At 37.1% G+C, this 20,210-nt stretch overlaps 2 protein-coding genes across 2 annotated transcripts; both read left to right on the top strand.

Annotated features, from left to right (window-relative positions):
• Nucleotides 1-1,883: 1,883 nt before the first annotated feature.
• LOC109072291 (protein lin-28 homolog A-like) lies at nucleotides 1,884-12,404 on the top strand. Its single transcript, XM_042771952.1, has 4 exons — nucleotides 1,884-2,038; nucleotides 3,413-3,588; nucleotides 8,030-8,214; nucleotides 11,486-12,404. Exons 1-4 carry the CDS (start codon nucleotides 1,918-1,920, stop codon nucleotides 11,703-11,705), a joined length of 702 nt encoding a protein of 233 aa, XP_042627886.1. The 5' UTR covers nucleotides 1,884-1,917; the 3' UTR covers nucleotides 11,706-12,404.
• Nucleotides 12,405-14,194: 1,790 nt separating this feature from the next.
• On the top strand, nucleotides 14,195-18,890 carry mecr (mitochondrial trans-2-enoyl-CoA reductase). The gene is made up of 10 exons (XM_042771951.1): nucleotides 14,195-14,481; nucleotides 14,562-14,659; nucleotides 15,116-15,247; nucleotides 15,343-15,486; nucleotides 15,558-15,660; nucleotides 16,445-16,547; nucleotides 16,683-16,756; nucleotides 17,714-17,774; nucleotides 17,902-17,974; nucleotides 18,101-18,890. The coding sequence occupies exons 1-10, from the start codon at nucleotides 14,327-14,329 to the stop codon at nucleotides 18,262-18,264; spliced, it is 1,107 nt and encodes a 368-aa protein (XP_042627885.1). The 5' UTR covers nucleotides 14,195-14,326; the 3' UTR covers nucleotides 18,265-18,890.
• Nucleotides 18,891-20,210: the final 1,320 nt, after the last annotated feature.

Consider the following 20,210-nt stretch of genomic DNA (forward strand, 5'->3'; position numbering starts at 1 on the left):
CACCAAAGCTTAAAAAATCATCACAAATACTTATCTCTAAAATCATAGCTTTGTTTGAACTATATCATTAATTAACACTACCAGCAAATGAGCAATGAACATTAATCAGGACTGAAAGGTTCAGTGCATTTTTATATTAAAACTGATCTCAAGTGATACAGTCTTAAAATTAAAAATTGTAGAATATATGCATCCAACAACTGTGACTAGTGAACGCTCTTTATGAGAACTGTGTTTTTAGGTCATGACTTATAGAGAGCAGAAATGTCTCTTCTCAAAGCCTTGAGATGTGATGTATACATGCTTATTAAATGTAACTGGAATTAGGGGTTATTGATAGATGGGTTACTTGTTGCATCACCATAGCAACAATGCATTGATCAATCGGCATGCTGGTTTGATTATTGATTGTTTGGATGGGGGAGGGCAGCTCTGCTTCCTTTCCCTGCATCTCTGATCACAGAATGATAAAGGTGGTGGAAGGCTTTTTCTAACAAACACGGTTTATAAAAGAAATCTTGTGTCCAAAAATACGTCAGCACACACGGCGCGCGTTTATCAGCGGATCAGTGCGCGTCTCCTGTCTCTGGGCTTTCTATTGAGTGCTGGAGCTTGACTACACACGCTCAAATGTCTGTTATGCACATATGATACTTATTCCATATTCAAGCGATTTTTAACACCACTACATGATTGTATAGTGTAACTGGTGAATGAACAACTAACATCTAAATATCCTAAATGAACCAGTTTTACGCACGCAGTTAATTAATAAATACCGGTAATAACTTCGATGTTATGCTTCTGATTGTTACTGAAAACATATTACACAAATTATTATTTTTTCGTTTGCTTATAATAATAATATTAATAAACGTTGATAATGCCGAACAAAGAAATAAAGATAATTTATTTTGTGTAGCCTACCATCTAATCAAATCAAAGATCGATTGCATTTTTTCCCGATCACAGATTTATAGTTTATAATAATGAATGTGAGAAATTAAATCTATAGAATAAATAAAGTCGCTGAATGACAGAAACGTTGTTGTTGTTGTTTTTTCTGCAAGGAAAAAACATATACGAGAAACAACTATTTGATTTATTGTTTATCACTGCCACTGCAATAATCGTTTTGGCCGGAATTTATTCCATAATGCCCAAATTTATTTAAAACAAAAATAGCGAATGATAATATTTACGAATAGCTCAGAATTTAAACATCATAAAGGTGCGTTTGTTGTAAACATGAGAATATGAATCCTGAACTTTCGGAAGCGGTGTAAATCATCTTTGAATTAGGCTACTGTACAATTAAAATGAGTTGTATCTATTTATTCTTTGTCCCTCTTAATCACGAATGATAATAAAAAATAATGATAAATGGCTGTAATTTTTAGTTGACGCTTTGAAGCTGCATTCAGTCTGTCAAACATATTTCTAATGTGATCATAACAGAAACCCCAAACACACACAAATATGAGCTGCTTGGCGTGTTTACTCTTCTTTTGAACATATATAACTTAAGACCATTTCATTTAGAAACATCTAAAAAAAACTTGTCAATAAAACGAAATAGTTAAGAATTAATCAGAATTCAAAAGATTCATAATCAATAATATGCTGAGTAGGCCTACTACCACTTAATTAAATGATAGAGCAAATTAGTAACTTTACTGTCATATATTCGCCTTTCCCAAAGTGTCAGAACATCTACTGAGGGCTTTTGGTCACCTGTGTGTGGAGGTGTCCGGGGGCCGGGCGTGTGCGCGGTGCTCTCTTTGCGTGATTGGCTTGTTTTGGATTGAGGGGGGCATCCATTGAAGAATTGGTGTTGGTCATCCTGGAGGGGAGAGTGATTGGGAATCACGTGGACTTGACCGAAACAGGGAGAGAAAGAGAGAGAGGGGGTCGAGCATGAGAAGCGTCATCAGTTCAGAGCAGTCACATAACACTGAGAGATCACCTGGAGAACACCCCACACTGAACAGCAGGACAAAAACACAGAGGAGGCCGAGCGAGGAGCCCATGGCAGAGGGTATGTCACTTGATTTTAGAAGTTATGGTCCTCTCCCTGAACGTAGGCCTACGTCAAGGTGTTTGTTTAGGAGACGCGGGGGTTGCGGGTCCACGCATTGAGGTTTCTTCTTCTCCGTGTCTTTTCCTTCTGACCCCCACTCCCTCGTGTACGCCTGTAAGTGAGGGTATCGTGGAGCTTCTCTTTGTTTTACCTGGGGACTGAGTTGTGAGAGTGTGTTCATGAGACTTGAGAAAGGTTTGAGGCCCGCTCTGCTCGCAGAAGGGAAGGAAAGCGAGCGCGTGGATCTCAGTCAGCTAAACATGAGTTCAGTTTTACTGCACGACTATCAACGTGAAGCAGCAGTATGACGGGCTTGACCATGTTTACACACATCTGGAAAAGTCTCCATCACTTTGCACCTAAAGAGCCATTGATACAAGAGAGCATTAATTAATATATATATATATATATATATATATATATATATATATATATATATATATATATATATATATATATATATATATATATATATATATATATATATATATATATATATATATATATATATATATATATATGTATATATATATATATATATATATATATATGTATATATATATATATATACACGTTCGGTATATATGTTATTATTATTATTATTATTATTGATATAGGCCTGTTAATTATTCCCAGCGCTATGTTCTGATCTTGATTTAATAATTAAAAATAATAAAAAAAAAACTAATATTATATATTGTCATTATTATAATTATTAGGCTATTATTTATAAGTAAAAGAGTTCATATTGTTTTATCAACACAATCCCTAACAGCAAGCAGTTTCGGCTCAGATCCGGCCCACATCTGGCCCGCATGGATTTCACACGGGCCAGATCTGGGCCAACACTATGTTGCTGTCTGGGATATTATGGTAATTCGTAACTATTTTGCGTTTTGGCGGTTGCCTCATTTTTTTCCATTTAACACAAATACTGTAAGAATTTAAATAATTCTTGTAGCAACTGCGCGTTACAGTTTATTACGCTTTATTTGTAAAAATGCGCAAATATGTTTTTATTTGTAACCTTTTTTTGTAGTTATTTGCCACAAAACTATAAAAGATGAATAACCATATTTATTCTGTTTAAAACATTGAAATAAAGTTTAAGTGAACCGTTTGAAAATGGCGTGGATTTACTGTGAAATAATTAAAAACAAGCACTGTTGGTTAGTTATGTCATTTTGGCGGCAATTATGTTATAATTTAACTTTCTAATGCATGTTTCTCTTACATTCGAATTGTGAAATTTCACCTTTGAATATATGCTTGCATGCATATATTTTCTCGTTTCTCTTGTGCCGGTGATGGTAAATGTAAATGGTTTTGTAGGAGGCTGTACGAAAACAGAGGAGGAGGAGGGGCAGGCCGCAGAGGAAGACCCTCAGTCGTACCACGGCGAGGGTGTGTGCAAGTGGTTCAATGTTCGGATGGGTTTTGGGTTCCTGTCCATGAGCACGCGGGATGGTGTGCCTTTAGAAACTCCAGTCGACGTGTTTGTCCATCAGGTATGTGTTCAGAAAAACAGAAAATGTCAGAAATTTATGATCGGATGAATATAGCGCTGCAGTTATGTATTTTAGCATCACCCTGGGACCCTCCAAAAAAAGGATTTTTCCAAACATTTTTGGATTATTGCAGAAAATAATCTCTGTGACAAACAAGAGTTTATAATTCTTATACACGTTTTGTTCATGATACTCTTCACAAAAGAACACAATTTTCTAGAAGTAAAGCTACAAGTAAAAAGCTCAACGAACTACACCACAGTCAGATGAATTCAACTCCACCACCGCTTGCAGATCCCAAAAAGGTCTTTAAAAGTCTTAATTACCCATCCAATATTAACAAAGTAACAAAGGTAGCAGCAAGTCTTAAGTCATGGCATTAATTGTTGCATGCATTGCTGAAAAAACAATTATTTTCACTTTGAATTAAGTTTCTTTTCCTTAGTCCATTGGTGGATATTTGTTCTTCTTAATCATAAACTAACTTCATCTTGATCAGTTTCATAGAAACAAGACTTTAGTTATTTTGCTTCTCAAGTCAGTGTATCATGATTTAAGAGTCTTTAGACATTTGCACTGGAAAACAAGACAAATACAGTATACAAAGGAAGAACATAATTTTTTTGCGGTGCCATTTCCATATTCTAGTGCTTGGAAGCAGAGCTAATTAAACTTTAAGGTTTTTTTTTTTTGTAAAATGCATTAAAAACTAATTGAGACCCATAGAAAGTGGTATTTTAATTTTTTTTGAAGTGTTTATAAAACAACTGATTGTGTGCTCCCTAGATATTTACATTTAGAGAAAATATTGATGAAATTTCGATTTATTCCTTCAATTTGGACTTAAAGAAATCTTAAATTTGCCTTCATAAAAGCTGAAGAAATCCCGGTTTTAACAACAGATATTATTTCAGGCATTTAACTGAAACCCTAAAAACAATAGACTTAAGGACAATGAAACCAGAAGTGCTAATTTGTTTCCGGGACTTTCCAGTATTTCAACTCTATTTGCATTGACCTCATTTCCCATTTCCCATTTTGTTTTGTTTTGTTTTGTTTTGTTTCGGAAAGCCAACATCTGACTCCTAAAATTGCTTATAGTGAGCTGAGCTCTTAAATGGCTGAAACCATCATTCCTGATCGTCCAAACACTAGTCATACAGCATCACTCCAAAGTGTTTGAACTTCTGCAGTAATCGTTCCCATGTAAGTGTCATGTCTTAAAACAACAGTCTGGCCTGTCAGCAATTGCACCTTCAAGGAAGCCCCCGTTAAGCTTGTTTCCTGCCGTAAAGTCATTAGCTAGATACGTGTATGCTATTGAAGTAGCATTTAGGAACCAGTTTTCATTGAGGTGACTAACTGAGTGGTCATTTGTGTCTCAGAATCCTGCTGTTACTATACAGCCCAGATTTTAGCTGGAGTAGCAGTGGGCATGTAGTGCATCTTTTGTGTTGTTGTAGAAGCTTTTAAGCTTTGAGTCTGTCAATGACCAAGTTTTAGATTTGTGAAGTGGTTGATTTGGGTTTTCAGTAGACAAAGCCAAAGCAAGATGGCTGATATAATACCACTATTTATGGAATACAGCTTAATTATGCATATAGAAAACTGAGGTTAAGTGAACATTTATTTAACACATTATTATAAGACTCAATTAAAAACCCAAAATGTCCAACTTACATGGTAGGAACTGACCCAATGGGGAGTGATCAGATCTCTCAAAATGGTCAGATATAGCCAGGTATAGCCTATATATCATTCATTCATGATCCACGTGCTGCACACACGTTCGGTCGTGACAGTGGGCCCCAGCTACACAACGTTAACTCTGCTGCTCTTTGTGAGAGCAGACAAAAGAAAGAGAGTGTGACAGATCCTTTCTTTCTTTGTGGACTTTTGCTTTCTGTTATGTCACAACCTGCTTGATTGTGATTTCTCCATCAACTGTGTGACTGTCACAAATGGATCGTGCATGTCCATACAGTACAGATCCTGTGAACATGCTCACTTCATAGGGTTTTTGTTGTAGGAAGATGCCTTGGAGCATCAGGGGGACGTCAGTGGGAGGAAGGGAAGTTGGGGGTTGGGGGGTCACACATGTCCAGGGAAATAGGTTAACGGTCACTTTGACTGACACACAATGGAAGTACTTGAAAGGGAACACCGCATCTGCCACAACATAGTTGTAACCAATGATGTTTCCACAAAACATACACAACTACAGATCCTCGTCAACTCCAGTGGGGCCTTTTACATCACATCAGTAAGAACATCTGTAATACTAGTCCTCCAATGCCAAATCTGATGATCCACTGACAATGAGTTTGATACATTGGTCGTATTTCTTAAAATCACATATGAAACACCTAGGAGATGTGGAATAAAAACAATTTCTCCTTCATTCTCAGTTTTCAACTACATATTGACCTTAAACTGTGCTTCATAAACTCTAACTGATTTATTGTATCAGTTAAATATTACTTTTAACACCTAATATTACTTTATTCATTTCTGCATTGCAGTAATGAAAATGATATGTTTTCCATAAACGAAGTCTACAATTGGAGGAGGGAGATAAAAATGCATTTCTTGATCATTGGTGCTTAAAATCTTAATGGTCATATGCAAGATATAATTTCTGTAATTTCTAAATCTTCTCATTGTCAGATGCTTTTATCCAACTTTTACATTATCAGTTCTATCGACACGATAAGCCCTGAAGTGCATTTGCTGCATGACATCACATTGCTGCCATTGTTTGGTGCCAGATGAATATGAAATGCAATGCTTTAATTTTTTGCATGAATAGAATGGCATTCTGCACAGATGTTAGATTTCTAATATCCGGGATATTTTAAATTACAGGAAAGCATCTCTGTAAAAGCTTTCACCATAAAATGAAATTGTCATTTTTCCAACTCATCTTATTCCAAACATATGATTATCTTTCTTTTGTTAAACACAAAAGGTGAAATTTTTAAGGACTCTTCGTCGCTCTGTTGCTGTTCTGTTCTGCACAGAGGCTTTCAAGCTTCAAAAATAAGTAATGATTAAAGAAATATGATTAAAGTAACTGGTGCGCATTGAGGAAAGACAAGAGTATTACCAAGATGAACAATGCTTCATTTCTCATTAACTACTTACACACTTTACATGTGTTTTTGCATCCTTTTTACATTTATGCATTTGGCAGACATTTTACATTGCATTCAGAATTTAGATTTTATAAGTTGATGCATTCCCCAGGAATCAGACCCATGACCTTGGCACTGCTAGCAGCATGCTCTACTGTTTGAGCCATGGGAATGCCATTTTTATTTTGAAGACTGAAAGCTACACTTCCACGTTATTGTAATCTACATAGAAAGAGTTACAATTAAACAGAAGTGAAGACAGCTCTTTTCTTCTGTATTTTGATGTACATCTAAATGTAATGGATTAACGAAAAAGAGAAAAAAAAAGTAGGGTGGGAACTTGGTTTATCCATCAGTTACTGATTTTGAGATTTGAGTGTTGAATTCAAAAATTAAGATTAAGTTGTTACTTTTTAAATAAATAGATAAAAACATTCATGGATGAATCATTCGCAAAAAGAACAATAACATGCATTTAGAAAACAGATAGGATAGAAGAATTTCTTGTTTTATTCTCCATGGAAGAGAGAAAGAACGATGAGTTAATGACGGGTGAACCATTCCTTTAAATAATTAGCTCAGGTGCTCTTTTACACTGCAACGGGAGCTAATTCTTCACAGGGAAAATGTTCGCCCTCAGGATACACTAAAGCCAAGCAGCCATGTGAAGAATTTTTCTGGACCCCACAGCATCTTCCCAGTGGTCAGTGAGGGGGATTAAGAGACCCGCGTGTGCTGTGGGGGGATGTGTGTGTGTGTGTGTGTGAATGAGGAATGCTGTAACCTGGGTCGGGGGATGGTAAGGCATGGGTTTTTCACACATAAATCACTTGCTTTCTCTTTCATGTCTCTTAAGAACATACATCATCACATAGGCTACTCCGCTAGTTAAAGGAAAAGTTCACCCAAAAATTAAAATGAGCTGAAAATGTACTCACCCTCAGGCCATCTGAGATGAGTTTGTTTCTTCATGGGAACAGATTTGTAGAAATGAAATATTCCATCTCTTGCTCACTAATGGATCCTCTGCAGTGAATGGGTGCCGTTAGAATGAGAGTCCAAACCGATGATAAAAACATCACAATAATCGACACGACCCCAGTCCTTTAGTTTCTTTAATTTTGCGTTCCTCTGGGACCTTTTTGCTTGAATAGTGTTACACAGTAACACAAACACTGATGATAACAGATGTTTTGTATTTCCAACCTAACAGCAATTTCTTGTGTTCTGCTTGTAATTACTTGTATTATTACTGTATTATTTGGTCTAGTGACTTTACTGAAAATGTCCTTATCTGCCTCTCTCAGAGTAAACTGCACATGGAGGGTTTCCGCAGTCTGAAGGAGGGTGAGGCTGTTGAATTCACGTTCAAGAAGTCCTCCAAGGGTCTTGAGTCTCAGCGTGTGACGGGTCCTGGAGGAGCTCACTGTCTGGGCAGTGAGAGGAGACCCAAAGGCAAGAGTGTCCAGAAACGCCGGCCCAAAGGAGACAGGTCAGTTATCTCAGAACTGTAAACTCTTCAAAATAAAATTCATGTACGTTTATAGCATTGTAAATATTAAATATCTAATTTAAATGGTTTCAGAATTATGATTTAATTTCACTGGATTACTCTGACTACAATAAGTTACACCGTCAAAAGTCGTTTTTAAGTTACAGCAGGTTATTTTGTTTGAAATTACGTCACATACAGATTTTGTTCAAAATTATGTATTTCGGGGGAAAGTATATCAGGGCCTTAAATGTTAATCAAACTGATTTCACTTTGAAATTGAATCTCTTTATTGCCATTCTGTCCGCATATTTTATGTGCACATGAAACTGAAAAAACTAGAATTAATTGTCATGTGAATGAAAGTTTTAGAATGACCTGATTTTTGATATGTATTAGCATTTGTTGTACACGTAAACACACTCAGTCAATATTTTATATTACAGGTAGAAAATATCTAATCCTTTAGATGACTATTGGCATTTTTACAGTGCGTGGGTCTTTCTTCAGCATCAGTGTGTAGTGCTATAGTGTGTATGTTTTCTCAGCCCATAGAGAGAGCCTGAAACCCTCACTCTGACCTCTCCAAAAATGTGGTTTGGTCTTCTCACCCCTTTCCCCAGTTCCTCCCCTTCCCCCTCCTCTGCCTCTGGTTAGGGCTGCATGGACAGGCAGATGTGACCCGGATCAATAACTTGTTTAAAGCGCCTGGTCACTGATGCATTTATACCTGATGGATCCTGAGTACAAAGAGGACTCAGTATTTACATCTGAAATACTTTAAATATGAACTTCAAGGAAGCAGTTTTAGATTTGATTTGTAAAAAGAAATACATTATGCGTCAGAATTGTACATTTGATTAAAGATAGTTCTATTTGCATACAAAGAGTGAGGAATATATTTCATGCTGTTTTTGCTTCCTAGAGTCAAACAGTACCAATACACAGCTTTCTCAGCTTTCAGAGGCGTATCATTTAGCCCATCATTCAGTCTGTTCTGATCACTGTTGACAGTATCAGATCGTTGCATCCTCAAAGGGTCTTACGAGTCCTGTGTTCGATACATCCCCGGAGCACATTGCCCCTTTGAGAAAACCACATCTGTCCATCATGGTTATTCATTCATTTCAGTGGAGTCACTGCACTTGTTTTACTGAAGCAGCCTTTTAGAAAAGATGTACACTTTAGCATACAGGTGATTTCAGACTCTTAATAGCAGGTTATATACAATTAAATAATAATGTATTATAGTTTAAATTTATATTACATGCAATTACTGTAAACATTTGTAATTTTAAAACTATTGAATTATTGAAATTTAGATTGAAACTTGAATGTCATTTATTTGAATATATTTGCAATAACACATTTGTAATGATGGAGTGGCATTTCAACATATTTAAAATATGTTAATTTTAAATATAACATCAAATAATGCACTACAGTTAAAATTATAGTTATGTATTTTACATGTGCTTTAGTATGTTAATCAACATCAAAATGAGTGTGCTTCTTTAAAACATGATTTTAAATCTGTACTGAAAAAAACTGTACTTAAGTGTGTACTTAAGAAGCATAAAAATGTCCCTTTAAGTACACTTAAGTGTCCATGTATTTCATTAATATGTCTACAAGTACATTTTTTTAAACACATTTTTATGATTTAAAGAACACTATAAGTCCACATTCAGTACTAATAAGTGCACTTATTTTTCACACTGGAGAGCAGAATGTTTGACTTCAGGATGCAGAGGAGAAAACGCTGCAGTTTATTTAATTGATAACAGATGAAGGTGCCCGAGAGAGGTCAGGGGTCAGGATTGCCATGGAAACTGCATGTGTTTAGGGACTGGGTGGGGTGTTTGGGGGTTAGGACTGCAAGAGGTCATAGTTCATAAGTTGCTGCTGCAGCTTTTTTCAAACAAAGGCTGTCATTGCCTTCTGCACGCTTGGCCTGCTGTCTGTCCTTGCCGCATGATGAAGGCCTCGGGTCAGTGCCTGTAAACCACCAGAAGCCTCTCTAGTGTCCCCCAAAAGTCCCCTGTGCCCTGCAGTCACCCACATGACCTCAGCTGAGTGGACATCAATGCAGCAGCCACTGCCCCATACCAGGCACCCATATGTCACTGGGAGCTCCGCACATGGCCATCTGTAAGTATGTGTGTGAATGTGAAAGTTTGGGAATGAACTCGGTTCAATTTTTTTTTTTTTTTTTTAAGCAATGTTTATCTGTATCTGGCGAAAACCATACCTGAGTAAAAGTAAAAAAAAAGTACAACTTTAAATTGTACTTAAGTTTTAAAAAAGAACAAGTACCGTAACAAAAGAGAGAAAGAGAGAGAGAGAGAGAGAGAGAGAGAGAGAGAGAGAGATTCATTTTACAATGTTAAACCATCTTCTCAATACAAAGTGAAATTGGTTAAAATTAAACTGCATAAAATCTTTTGTACGACAGATATACAAAGGTTTGGTCAAAGTAAGACACAAAACAAAACACAATGACTGCAGGTCAAAAAATGCAATCTATCTAGTGCAACAACAATTAAATGCAGCGTACAGAACACAGAAAATACAGGCTTCACACCTTCATGTTATCCCATATGTATATAAATGACTTCAGATGAACACAAAAAGAGCTTTAGAAAAAAAAATCTCTCTGCATATAATGTAAGTGAACGTGACAAGATGATGCTTCAAAAACTACACAGTGAAGATGACGGTAACCCAAACAACCCCTGTTGATAAATCTGTGTCTTCTTCAGTGAAATGACACAAATGTTAATATTTTCAACTTGACCGTCGTGTTCGCTTTGTGTGGTTTCTGAAGCTGAGATGTGTGTACTTGATGCATGAAAACAAACCTCACTGGTTCTCACATGTTAAAAGCATTTTTGAGCTTCTACTTACCATATTTAATGTGCATAAGATAAAATAAAAGTGCAAAAATATAATGAGTGCTTTTTAAGTTTAAAAAAAATTGTAAAGAATAAAAAGTGTTGTTTTTTCTTCAGAAATGTAATCAAGTAAAAGTACAAGGAGTCCGTTTAAATTGTACTTGGATAAAGTCCAAATACCACAAAAAGAATACTTAAGTAAGGTATTCAAGTAAAATTACTTAAGTATTTTACACTCCTGAAGTCAGGGTTCCATAAAACCTGTTCTGGATTTGATCAGGATTTGAGTCAAACCCTGCTGTACACTCACGTGATATTGTTCATATGGTGATTTTTTTATTAATTTAAGTACATTTCTTGTTATAATTGTTCTGCAGGTGTTACAATTGTGGCGGTCTGGACCACCATGCCAAAGAGTGCAAGTTGCCTCCCCAACCCAAAAGATGCCATTTCTGTCAAAGTGTCGCACACATGGTCGCCAACTGCCCCGCCAAAGCCCAGCAGACGTCTCAGGGGTCCCAGGAAAGGTCTAGCGGTATCAAAGAAGAGAAAGCGGAGCACAGTCATTCCCCGCCACCCACCGGGAGCACCGACTGAGAACGGTGGGACCACGCTTGAAAACCAATCATATCACTATACTGGAAAAAAATGAAATAAATGCAAATGCTGCTGTTGGAAATCTCTCAGGTCTATAAAAGCAACAGATGAGAAGAATGTAACTTTTTTTTATTGGTTTAACACTCAGGAATAGAGCTGCTCTCAGGAATTTCAGTACAATGTTTGGTGTATTTACAGAAGTAATCATCTCATATCAAATTAAGGGTATGTTAACTTGACAACAATGTACTAAAACAGATGTTGTCAAAACGATCCCCGTTCACACGGATCTGTGTAAACTGCTAAAACACTGCATTATTCATGCCAGGCCAGTAGTTGGCGATGTCACGTTGTAAAGAAACACTACGCATCTGCGCACCTACATATTCTTCAAGTACTCCTGCATATTGAACATATGCGTATGCGCATGACATCTCTGTTTTTTTGTTTGTTATTTTTTCACAAATTTATGTTTTAGTAGTTTACACAGAGGCGATAATGGTATTTTGTTTTTTAAAAACGTTTACTTTGAAATGTGAAAGTTTGCGTTTTCAGGCCTCCGAAGCGCCATTGAACAGCTAAAAACGCATGAAGCTGGAAACAGTTATTTTTAAAAGTGTTTTCTCTGCTGAGTTGGCGAAAGGAATATACCCAAAACAAAAGTCTTATTCTTACAGATTGATTGTTTGATGCATTTGAATGTTTCTTGTATTTCTTGATGCTTTTATGAAAATGTTTTGGTGGTGTTTTGGGTGGGGTGGGGGGTGGGGGGGTTTGGCAATTGCCAGTTTTGCAATAGACTCTCCTGATCACCAGGGACCAAATGAATGTTAAACCGCTGACCAGCGGTTCCTTTTATACGTGTCCAAATCTGTCACTGGTGATCTGCGGTTATCTTCAAACAATAACACACTATTAGACATGAAAGTACATAATCAATCACACTTTTATCTCTAAACTTCAGTCTACAGTCAAATCTCGGCTTGATGATTGCTATCTTGTCTTAAATGCTGCTGATCTGTGTGTCTGCTAGCAATATATTTTGTTATTTGTCTTTGACAATTGGCCTCAGGGGTTTTCTTGGAGAGAGAAATAAGTTATTCTTTTGAACAGATGTTGGCCATTCCTGCGTCGATGGCGAAGACATTGGCTCCTTTCTCTAGCTGCCTGTAATGTTTGGAATGTATTTAACAGCCTTTTACTCCCATTTTACAGGAGGAGCTGAACGACTTTAAGACTTATTTAATATACATATATATATACATACTGTTTACGTAAACCTATTATTAGCCTTTATGCATAGTATTTATTTATAGCAATGTGTTCTGCATCTCCTCCACAATGTACAAGAGACTCAGGCTCTCACCTCAAGTACCTCTGAATTATTTCCTAAAATACCTCAACCATCATGTGCCACGAATCAGCGGACACGGGTGAAACTGATTTGTGTGTGTTTGTGTTTTATTGCACTGATTTTGTTATTGTGGAGCATTGTTTTTCTCTGTGTGTCTGTGCTGAAGACTGCACTGCACTCGGCCTCATCTTACAGATCTATGCTTTATTTTTCAGTCGCCATTTGAGCTATAAATGCCTTTTTCTTCACCAGTGTTCAATCACGACTCTGAAATATGTCAGATTACTCAAGGAGTGTGAGGTAGACATTATTTGTGACATGAATTATATTATTTTATTATAGTTCCATACTATCATAATCATTGTAATTATTGACTTTTTGAGATTTGATCAAACGGGAATGTACTGTATATCCTATCTAGACTCTTGTGGTTGCCTCTTACATAAGCTGGAAACACGATATCTAATCCATTCCTTTATGCAATAATATTTAAGTTCCTGTATTTAATAAAAGAAGGAATCATACAGAGTTTTGCACCATGTAGACGTGTTCATGCTGTTTTTGACTATCCTGTTGATCGTTCTTGAACATTTGAATGTAATGTGAAGTTTTCAATGGTTTGTCATCTAATAAATTTAGTGGAATGTAAGAAAAAGACAGGCTGTGACTTCTTTTCTCAATATTTTATATATGCATAAATTCCCAGCCCTAATACTAACATGAAAATTAATAATCTTTTAAAGTTATGGAAATCTCTATTGACATAATTAGTTTTTGCCAGTACAACCTCTATAAAAAGCTACATTTACTCTGATTTTCCTCACATATCAGATTTTGAATTAGAAAAAAAAAATATGTTAGTGCGCGCATATTGCCAACTTAATGGTAAATGTACGAATCCAACTCTAGCGCAGCGTCACCTCATGAATATCAATTACGCAATGTGACGTTCCGCCCGGTAGGCTTCCCTGATTGGCTAAAAGACAGGCGTTGGTGAGTGGGCGCTGGTCAGGCTTGCCAATGAACGAATTTTAACTCACTAAAAAAGTAGAATAGGCTTGGGTTGTGATTGGACAGCACAGGACGTGCGCGATCCCGTTACTGTTGCTCATTAATATTCATTAACATTGACTCCGCCTCTACTACAAGCTTTACGGTACCAACATGGCCACTTACTTGAGCGTAAACATGGACTTCTGATCCCTTGTGCTTATTTAAACGTTGCAAGACTATGATATTTTGATATTGCATATATCACAACTTTAACATGAAGCTTTCGCGAGTCGCATCTTTTTTAGTCCGGGGCCATCGCGCTTCCCGATCTGGAGCTGTCCTCCTTAAAAACAGCTACTCTGTGTCTGCAGTCAGAGACAGCACTGCCCTTCTGTACAGAAACCACGGGGAGCCCTCACAAGTCGTCCAGTAAGCATGTCATCATAACCACAGATAATAGCATGCTGTCGGTTTTAGAAAGTTAACTGCGTTGCCTGCATGATTGACAGGTTGGAGTCAGTGCACCTGCCCCAGGTGGGACCTGAAAGTGTCCTGGTGAACATGTTGGCGGCTCCCATCAACCCATCTGATATAAATATGCTTCAAGGCAAGAGCAAACCATTTAATAAATTTAATAAATAAACATTTACCTATGCATTGACTCCTAGAGGGCAAATGCAAGTCAAATGAAAAAAATAGATAAAAAAAATTGCTTAAGGAACGTAAAGGCTGTTTAGACATTTATGCATTATGATATTATTTTAACAACATTTTCCTCCAAATTCTCATTTCATAACGTGGTCTGGATGATTGTGCTGTTGTTGTTTTTTTTTTTTTAGTTAGTTAATTTCAGCAACAACAAATGCTACCAAATTTATGCATTTTTAAAAATAATTTTATAACATTTACTCAATCTTTTTCGATTCCAATAATGTTTTTGCATCACATAATGAGAATTGAGCGGAAGATGTCATAGTTCTTTCTGTTAAACCAGGAAACCTTGAATTGAATGAAACTATCTTTCAAATATGACTTCACATCTTCACTCGCTGTCATGTAACAGGCACATATGCCATCCTGCCTGAGCTTCCAGCGGTGGGGGGCAATGAGGGTGTGGCCCGGGTCATGGAGGTGGGTGACAAGGTGAAGGCGCTCAAGGTGGGCGACTGGGTGATTCCAAGAGATGCCGGCATAGGTGAACATTCAGTATACACTCATAAGCCTGGTGTGGTCAGTGTGATCATCAGTAGATTATCAGAATCTCTAACACCCCTGCACTGATCTGCACAGGAACGTGGAGAACAGCAGCTGTGTTGAAGGCTGATGATCTGGTGACTTTGCCTAAAGACATTCCTGTGCTGTCTGCTGCCACTTTGGGAGTCAATCCCTGTACAGCTTTTAGGATGCTCACAGACTTTGAGGAGCTCAAACCAGGTTGGCAGCTCTTAACTCTATCCAAACCACTCATCATTCAACAGAGGTCTTCACTTAACTCTGTATTTTAGGAGACACAGTTATCCAGAACGCAGCTAACAGCGGAGTCGGACAGGCTGTTATCCAGATCGCTGCTGCTAAGGGCATTCAAACCATCAACGTCGTCAGAGACAGGTAAAAATAAACTTAAAGGAGTAGTTCACCCAAAAATTTAAATGTGCTCACCTTCAGGCCATCCAAGGTGTAGATGATGAACAGATTTGGAGAAATGTAGCATTGCATCACTTGCTCACCAGTGGATGCTCTGCAGTGAATGGGTGCCGTCAGAATGAGAGTCCAAACAGCTGATAAAAACATCACAATAATCCACAAGTAATCCACAGCACTCCAGTCCATCAGTTAATGTCTGGAGAAGTGAAAAACTGTGTTTGTAAGAAACAAATCCATCATTAAGGCGTTTTAACTTTAAAATACACACACAAAATACCAGTACATAATCCATAATAACGCATATTCTTGGAATTCTATAATGTGTTCTGAGTCCAGCTTGACATTGAAGTAATACAGTTTACAGCAATAATAGCACATATGTATAGATTTGGAAAAGCAGCATTGTCACTGGATTAGATGGAGATGCTCTGAGGGTGAACTTGGCCTTCATCGTCAAGTCTTCTCAAACTTGGGTCTACAGTGTTTCATGATGGTACTAGTCCTCCAGTCCACTAAAAGCTCCCACTGAGAATCCATTCTGGTTGGTAATACATACTTTCCACAGTCCAGTTAATTCCAGAAATGTAAAAACTATTTCTTTTTTAAATATCTTCTTTCACTTAAAAATTTACGGAAATGAAATGGGTTGTGAGTGCTGTTTCATGTTGACTTTAAATAAGTGTCCCGTATCAGTTCTTTAAGACAAAAAGTGCAGAAACTTTGTATTGAGTGTTGTTTGTCATTTTAGGCCTGACCTGCAGCAGCTCTCTGAGAGACTGACAGCACTGGGAGCCACACATGTCATCACAGAGGAGACGCTAAGACGGCCAGAAATGAAGGAGCTTTTCAAGGTCAGTCTTTCTGCTTGGCCAGAATATTCTAGTGCTACAAGCATATTACGTTTTGTAGGGGAGAAATGGTGTATCTTTTTGTGGTTTGTATTTGTTTTTGTAATTTGATGTTGTTGGGGGGTTTGCTTTTAACAGTCGTGTCCTCGGCCTAAACTAGCTCTGAATGGAGTTGGAGGAAAGAGCGCCACAGAGCTGTTACGTCATTTACAGTAAGTGGCTACATTACCAAAACGAAAAGAGAAATGAAGATTAAAAAATGTCCACCAGCTTTTTTAGTGGCCTGCATTCCAAAAGAGTTTTTCTCATATATGCTTTCCATAGAGATTAAAATAAAGTTTTTTTTTTTGTTTGTTTAATAAAGTTCTGAGGGGCCCACTAGGGGGCTCAGCAAAATCCCAGTGGGGCAAAAGTATATATTATATAATGTAAAACAAAAAAATAATAATTTAATTAAAATATTAAAAACCCAATATCAAGATGAAATCATACTTCTTTTGCCCACTTAATAACTAACATTTTAAATGAAGAACATCCGGTTATTCTTTTAAAGTCTCAAAATTTCATTAATTTAATATAATAACAATCCAGGTTACTGTAAAAATGAATATAAGCAGCTTTATCATAACTTGTCATACAGCAGGAATACTAGAGGAAATATCTTCATCAATATAATAGGAGCCCCTTTAGTATTGTGAATTTGTGATGGTCTCTCGTGGGCGTGTTCTTCCGGGAGAAATGCCCATATAAGGAGTTCCACTCTGTTTACGTCTCCGGAACTTGTACGAACCCGGAAGTAAGATTTTTGGCACAGAAATACTCTCTCATACATCAAACCAAGTTTCATGTTTTTTGAAACTTTGTCCATGCTTAGCACGATAATCCAACTCTTTAACAGTGTAAACAATTCTGAATGCATGAAACAGCATTGTACCCCCTTAATGATAATTAAAATGTGAAACTAAAATTTTACCTGGGTTTATCATGAAAACTGTTAACCATTTCATCCCTAGTTGGAAGGAGGCCTTCGTATCAACTGCTGTTCTAAAGCGTGAACCGAACAGTCCAGCGGAACAACATTACAAGCTTTGATTTTATCCAGTAGGACCCTTGTTAAGCACTGTGTATGAGGTCTGTAAATGAACAAATAAGGTGTCTGTGTTCCTCAGAAGTGGAGGGAGTATGGTGACCTATGGTGGGATGGCCAAACAACCAGTCACTGTTCCAGTGGTGAGTTTATCTCTGCTCTGATCACACTTGATATCTGCGTTTTTATAATTATAGTGGGAGATGTATGTAGTCATGCTCCTGTCATGTGGTGCACATAGCAATTATAGAAGTCTGATGTGTTCTTTAGAGTGCACTGATCTTCAAAGATGTGAAAATAAGAGGTTTTTGGGTGACCCAATGGAAGAGAGACAACAAACATGGTGAGTGTTTCCAGGAAAAGTTGACATGTTATGTGTTCATTTAGGCTTTCTTAAATCGTGCTGTTGTTTGAGGATCAATAGAGTTTAATCTTAATCCTCCTTGGCACCTTTGGCCTCTTGTGATAGATGAAGACGCCTTACGTAACATGCTGGATGAACTCTGCGTCCTCATTCGTGCCGGGAAGCTGTCGGCTCCAGCTTGCATTGAAGTGAGCCTTCAAGACTTCAGAAAGGCCCTGGAGAACGCCATGAAGCCGTATGTGTCCACCAAACAAGTTTTTGTCATGTGACCCCATTTGAGTGTCTCGCATGCGTTCACATGTGTTTGTTAAGATCTGCGTAATCTTAATTCAGCCCAAACACACATACAGTAAATGTGTGACATTAAAATCCAGTGAGCTTCACTGTGGGTCTTGGCTTTGATTTTGAATATGCTGACATTTATTACATACTTAGTATTTATGAGCATCTTAAGGATTATCAGTCCATCAGACGTCAGTCAACATTTACTGATAACCAGATAATGTACAGAGAGCATGAGTTTGACTGCTTGCCAAGAAAGACTGAGCATTTATTTAATCTCAAGCATCTTGGCAGATTATTGTATGCAGACTGAATAATGAGAAATTACCACATGTTAAAAAATAAACAACATTTTGTTAATGATATTAATGAGTTCAACTAATAAACACATTGGGGTTTGCTAAAACTCATTGTTCTCTTGGCTGGTATTGACAAAAAGGGTTTCCATGTAAATTTTGGGATATTGCATAAAAAAATGCTGAATGGAAACACATCAACTTGTAAATGTGCATAAAAATACAATGCGCTTAGTTGAGGTGGATAATGTTTTTATTCTGTAAGAAAACATGACAGAAACACATTTGTCAATTAAATTACTGAATGCCTCAACAGATGTGGTGCAAATCATTTATTCTGTAAGAAAAAGAGTCATGGCCTTCCCCCGTTGCAGTGATTTTTTAAAATATTTTATTACCGATACTTTGCACCATTTTCTCAGGAAGTGATCTTGTTTTCTTGAACACATGGAATGAATTCTATTTGTGAATGTTTTATGCAATATTCTTTTTTTCCACACAAGTTTAATTTGCAACTTTAGATGGCTACTGTACTGTATTGTTGGTCATAGTGAGTGTTCCTAACACTGGATGCCATCATACTGTGGCGGTGACATTTTTTTGTGTTTGAAGGAATGAGTAATTTTGTTGTTATGTGAATTTTTTATATCACTTTTGACAGTCTTTCATGCAAAATTAAAAATATTTAACATTCAATAATGCATAATTAATGAACATAAAAATATTTCAGTGTAATTTTGTTTCTGACGTGATTAAAAAACATTACCGTACATGCAACTTTTCATCTCAAAATTAAGACAGAATTCTGAAATATATAAACTGAACTTTGAGAAATAAAAAGTCACAGTTACCTTTTTAATCTCAGTCTCACAATTTTGCGATTGAAAAAAAAAAAATCATGATTTTAATTTTTTATTCTGTGGCAGAAAAAACTGAATTGTGAGATATAACTTTGGCAATTCTAATTTTTAATGTAATACTGCAGTGTTTTTGCAGAGAAGCCATTTCACTCAGATATACAGTATGTCTCAATAAAGAAAAGACAACTGCAATATTTTATTTACTTTCATGTCATTTCAAATTTCTGTGTAACACACAAGATGATGATCTGATGTTCTGAAAAATGTTCAGGACCCCCCAAAAAACATTAATTTTGTGCTGAACTAAAAGATAGTTACATTATAAATAAATATAAATAAATCATGAAAGATCAAGTTTATGAATGGTACATTAAAAGTTTAAATACTTCAAATAGTGGTGAGAGTGTCACTGATGCTCATGCACCGGTCTGGAGGGATCATGAGACAATATTTACAGAAATGCTGCTGTTCTGTGATCAGCTCAAGCTCAGCAGGCTCAGCATCAGTGACAGAAGCAGAGTAAACAGCACTGGAGCAGTGGACGAGCCTCCCTCCTTCACCACACACTTCTCATAGGCCTCAAAGTCCACTTCCCTCATCGCGCACACGTGATCGACGCGGAATCAGCATGGCACTCCGTCAGGTCATAATTCACAGAGTTAAACTCAAAGTACTTCTGCAGATAACACTCGTCGCTGGATATCCACTCCATCACACGGTGCATGGAGACAGGAGAGGCATCTGGCACAGTATCTCCATAAGTATCTTGCAATTTTA

The sequence above is a fragment of the Cyprinus carpio genome, chromosome A16 (genome assembly GCF_018340385.1).
Source record: "Cyprinus carpio isolate SPL01 chromosome A16, ASM1834038v1, whole genome shotgun sequence".
NCBI lineage: Eukaryota > Metazoa > Chordata > Actinopteri > Cypriniformes > Cyprinidae > Cyprinus > Cyprinus carpio.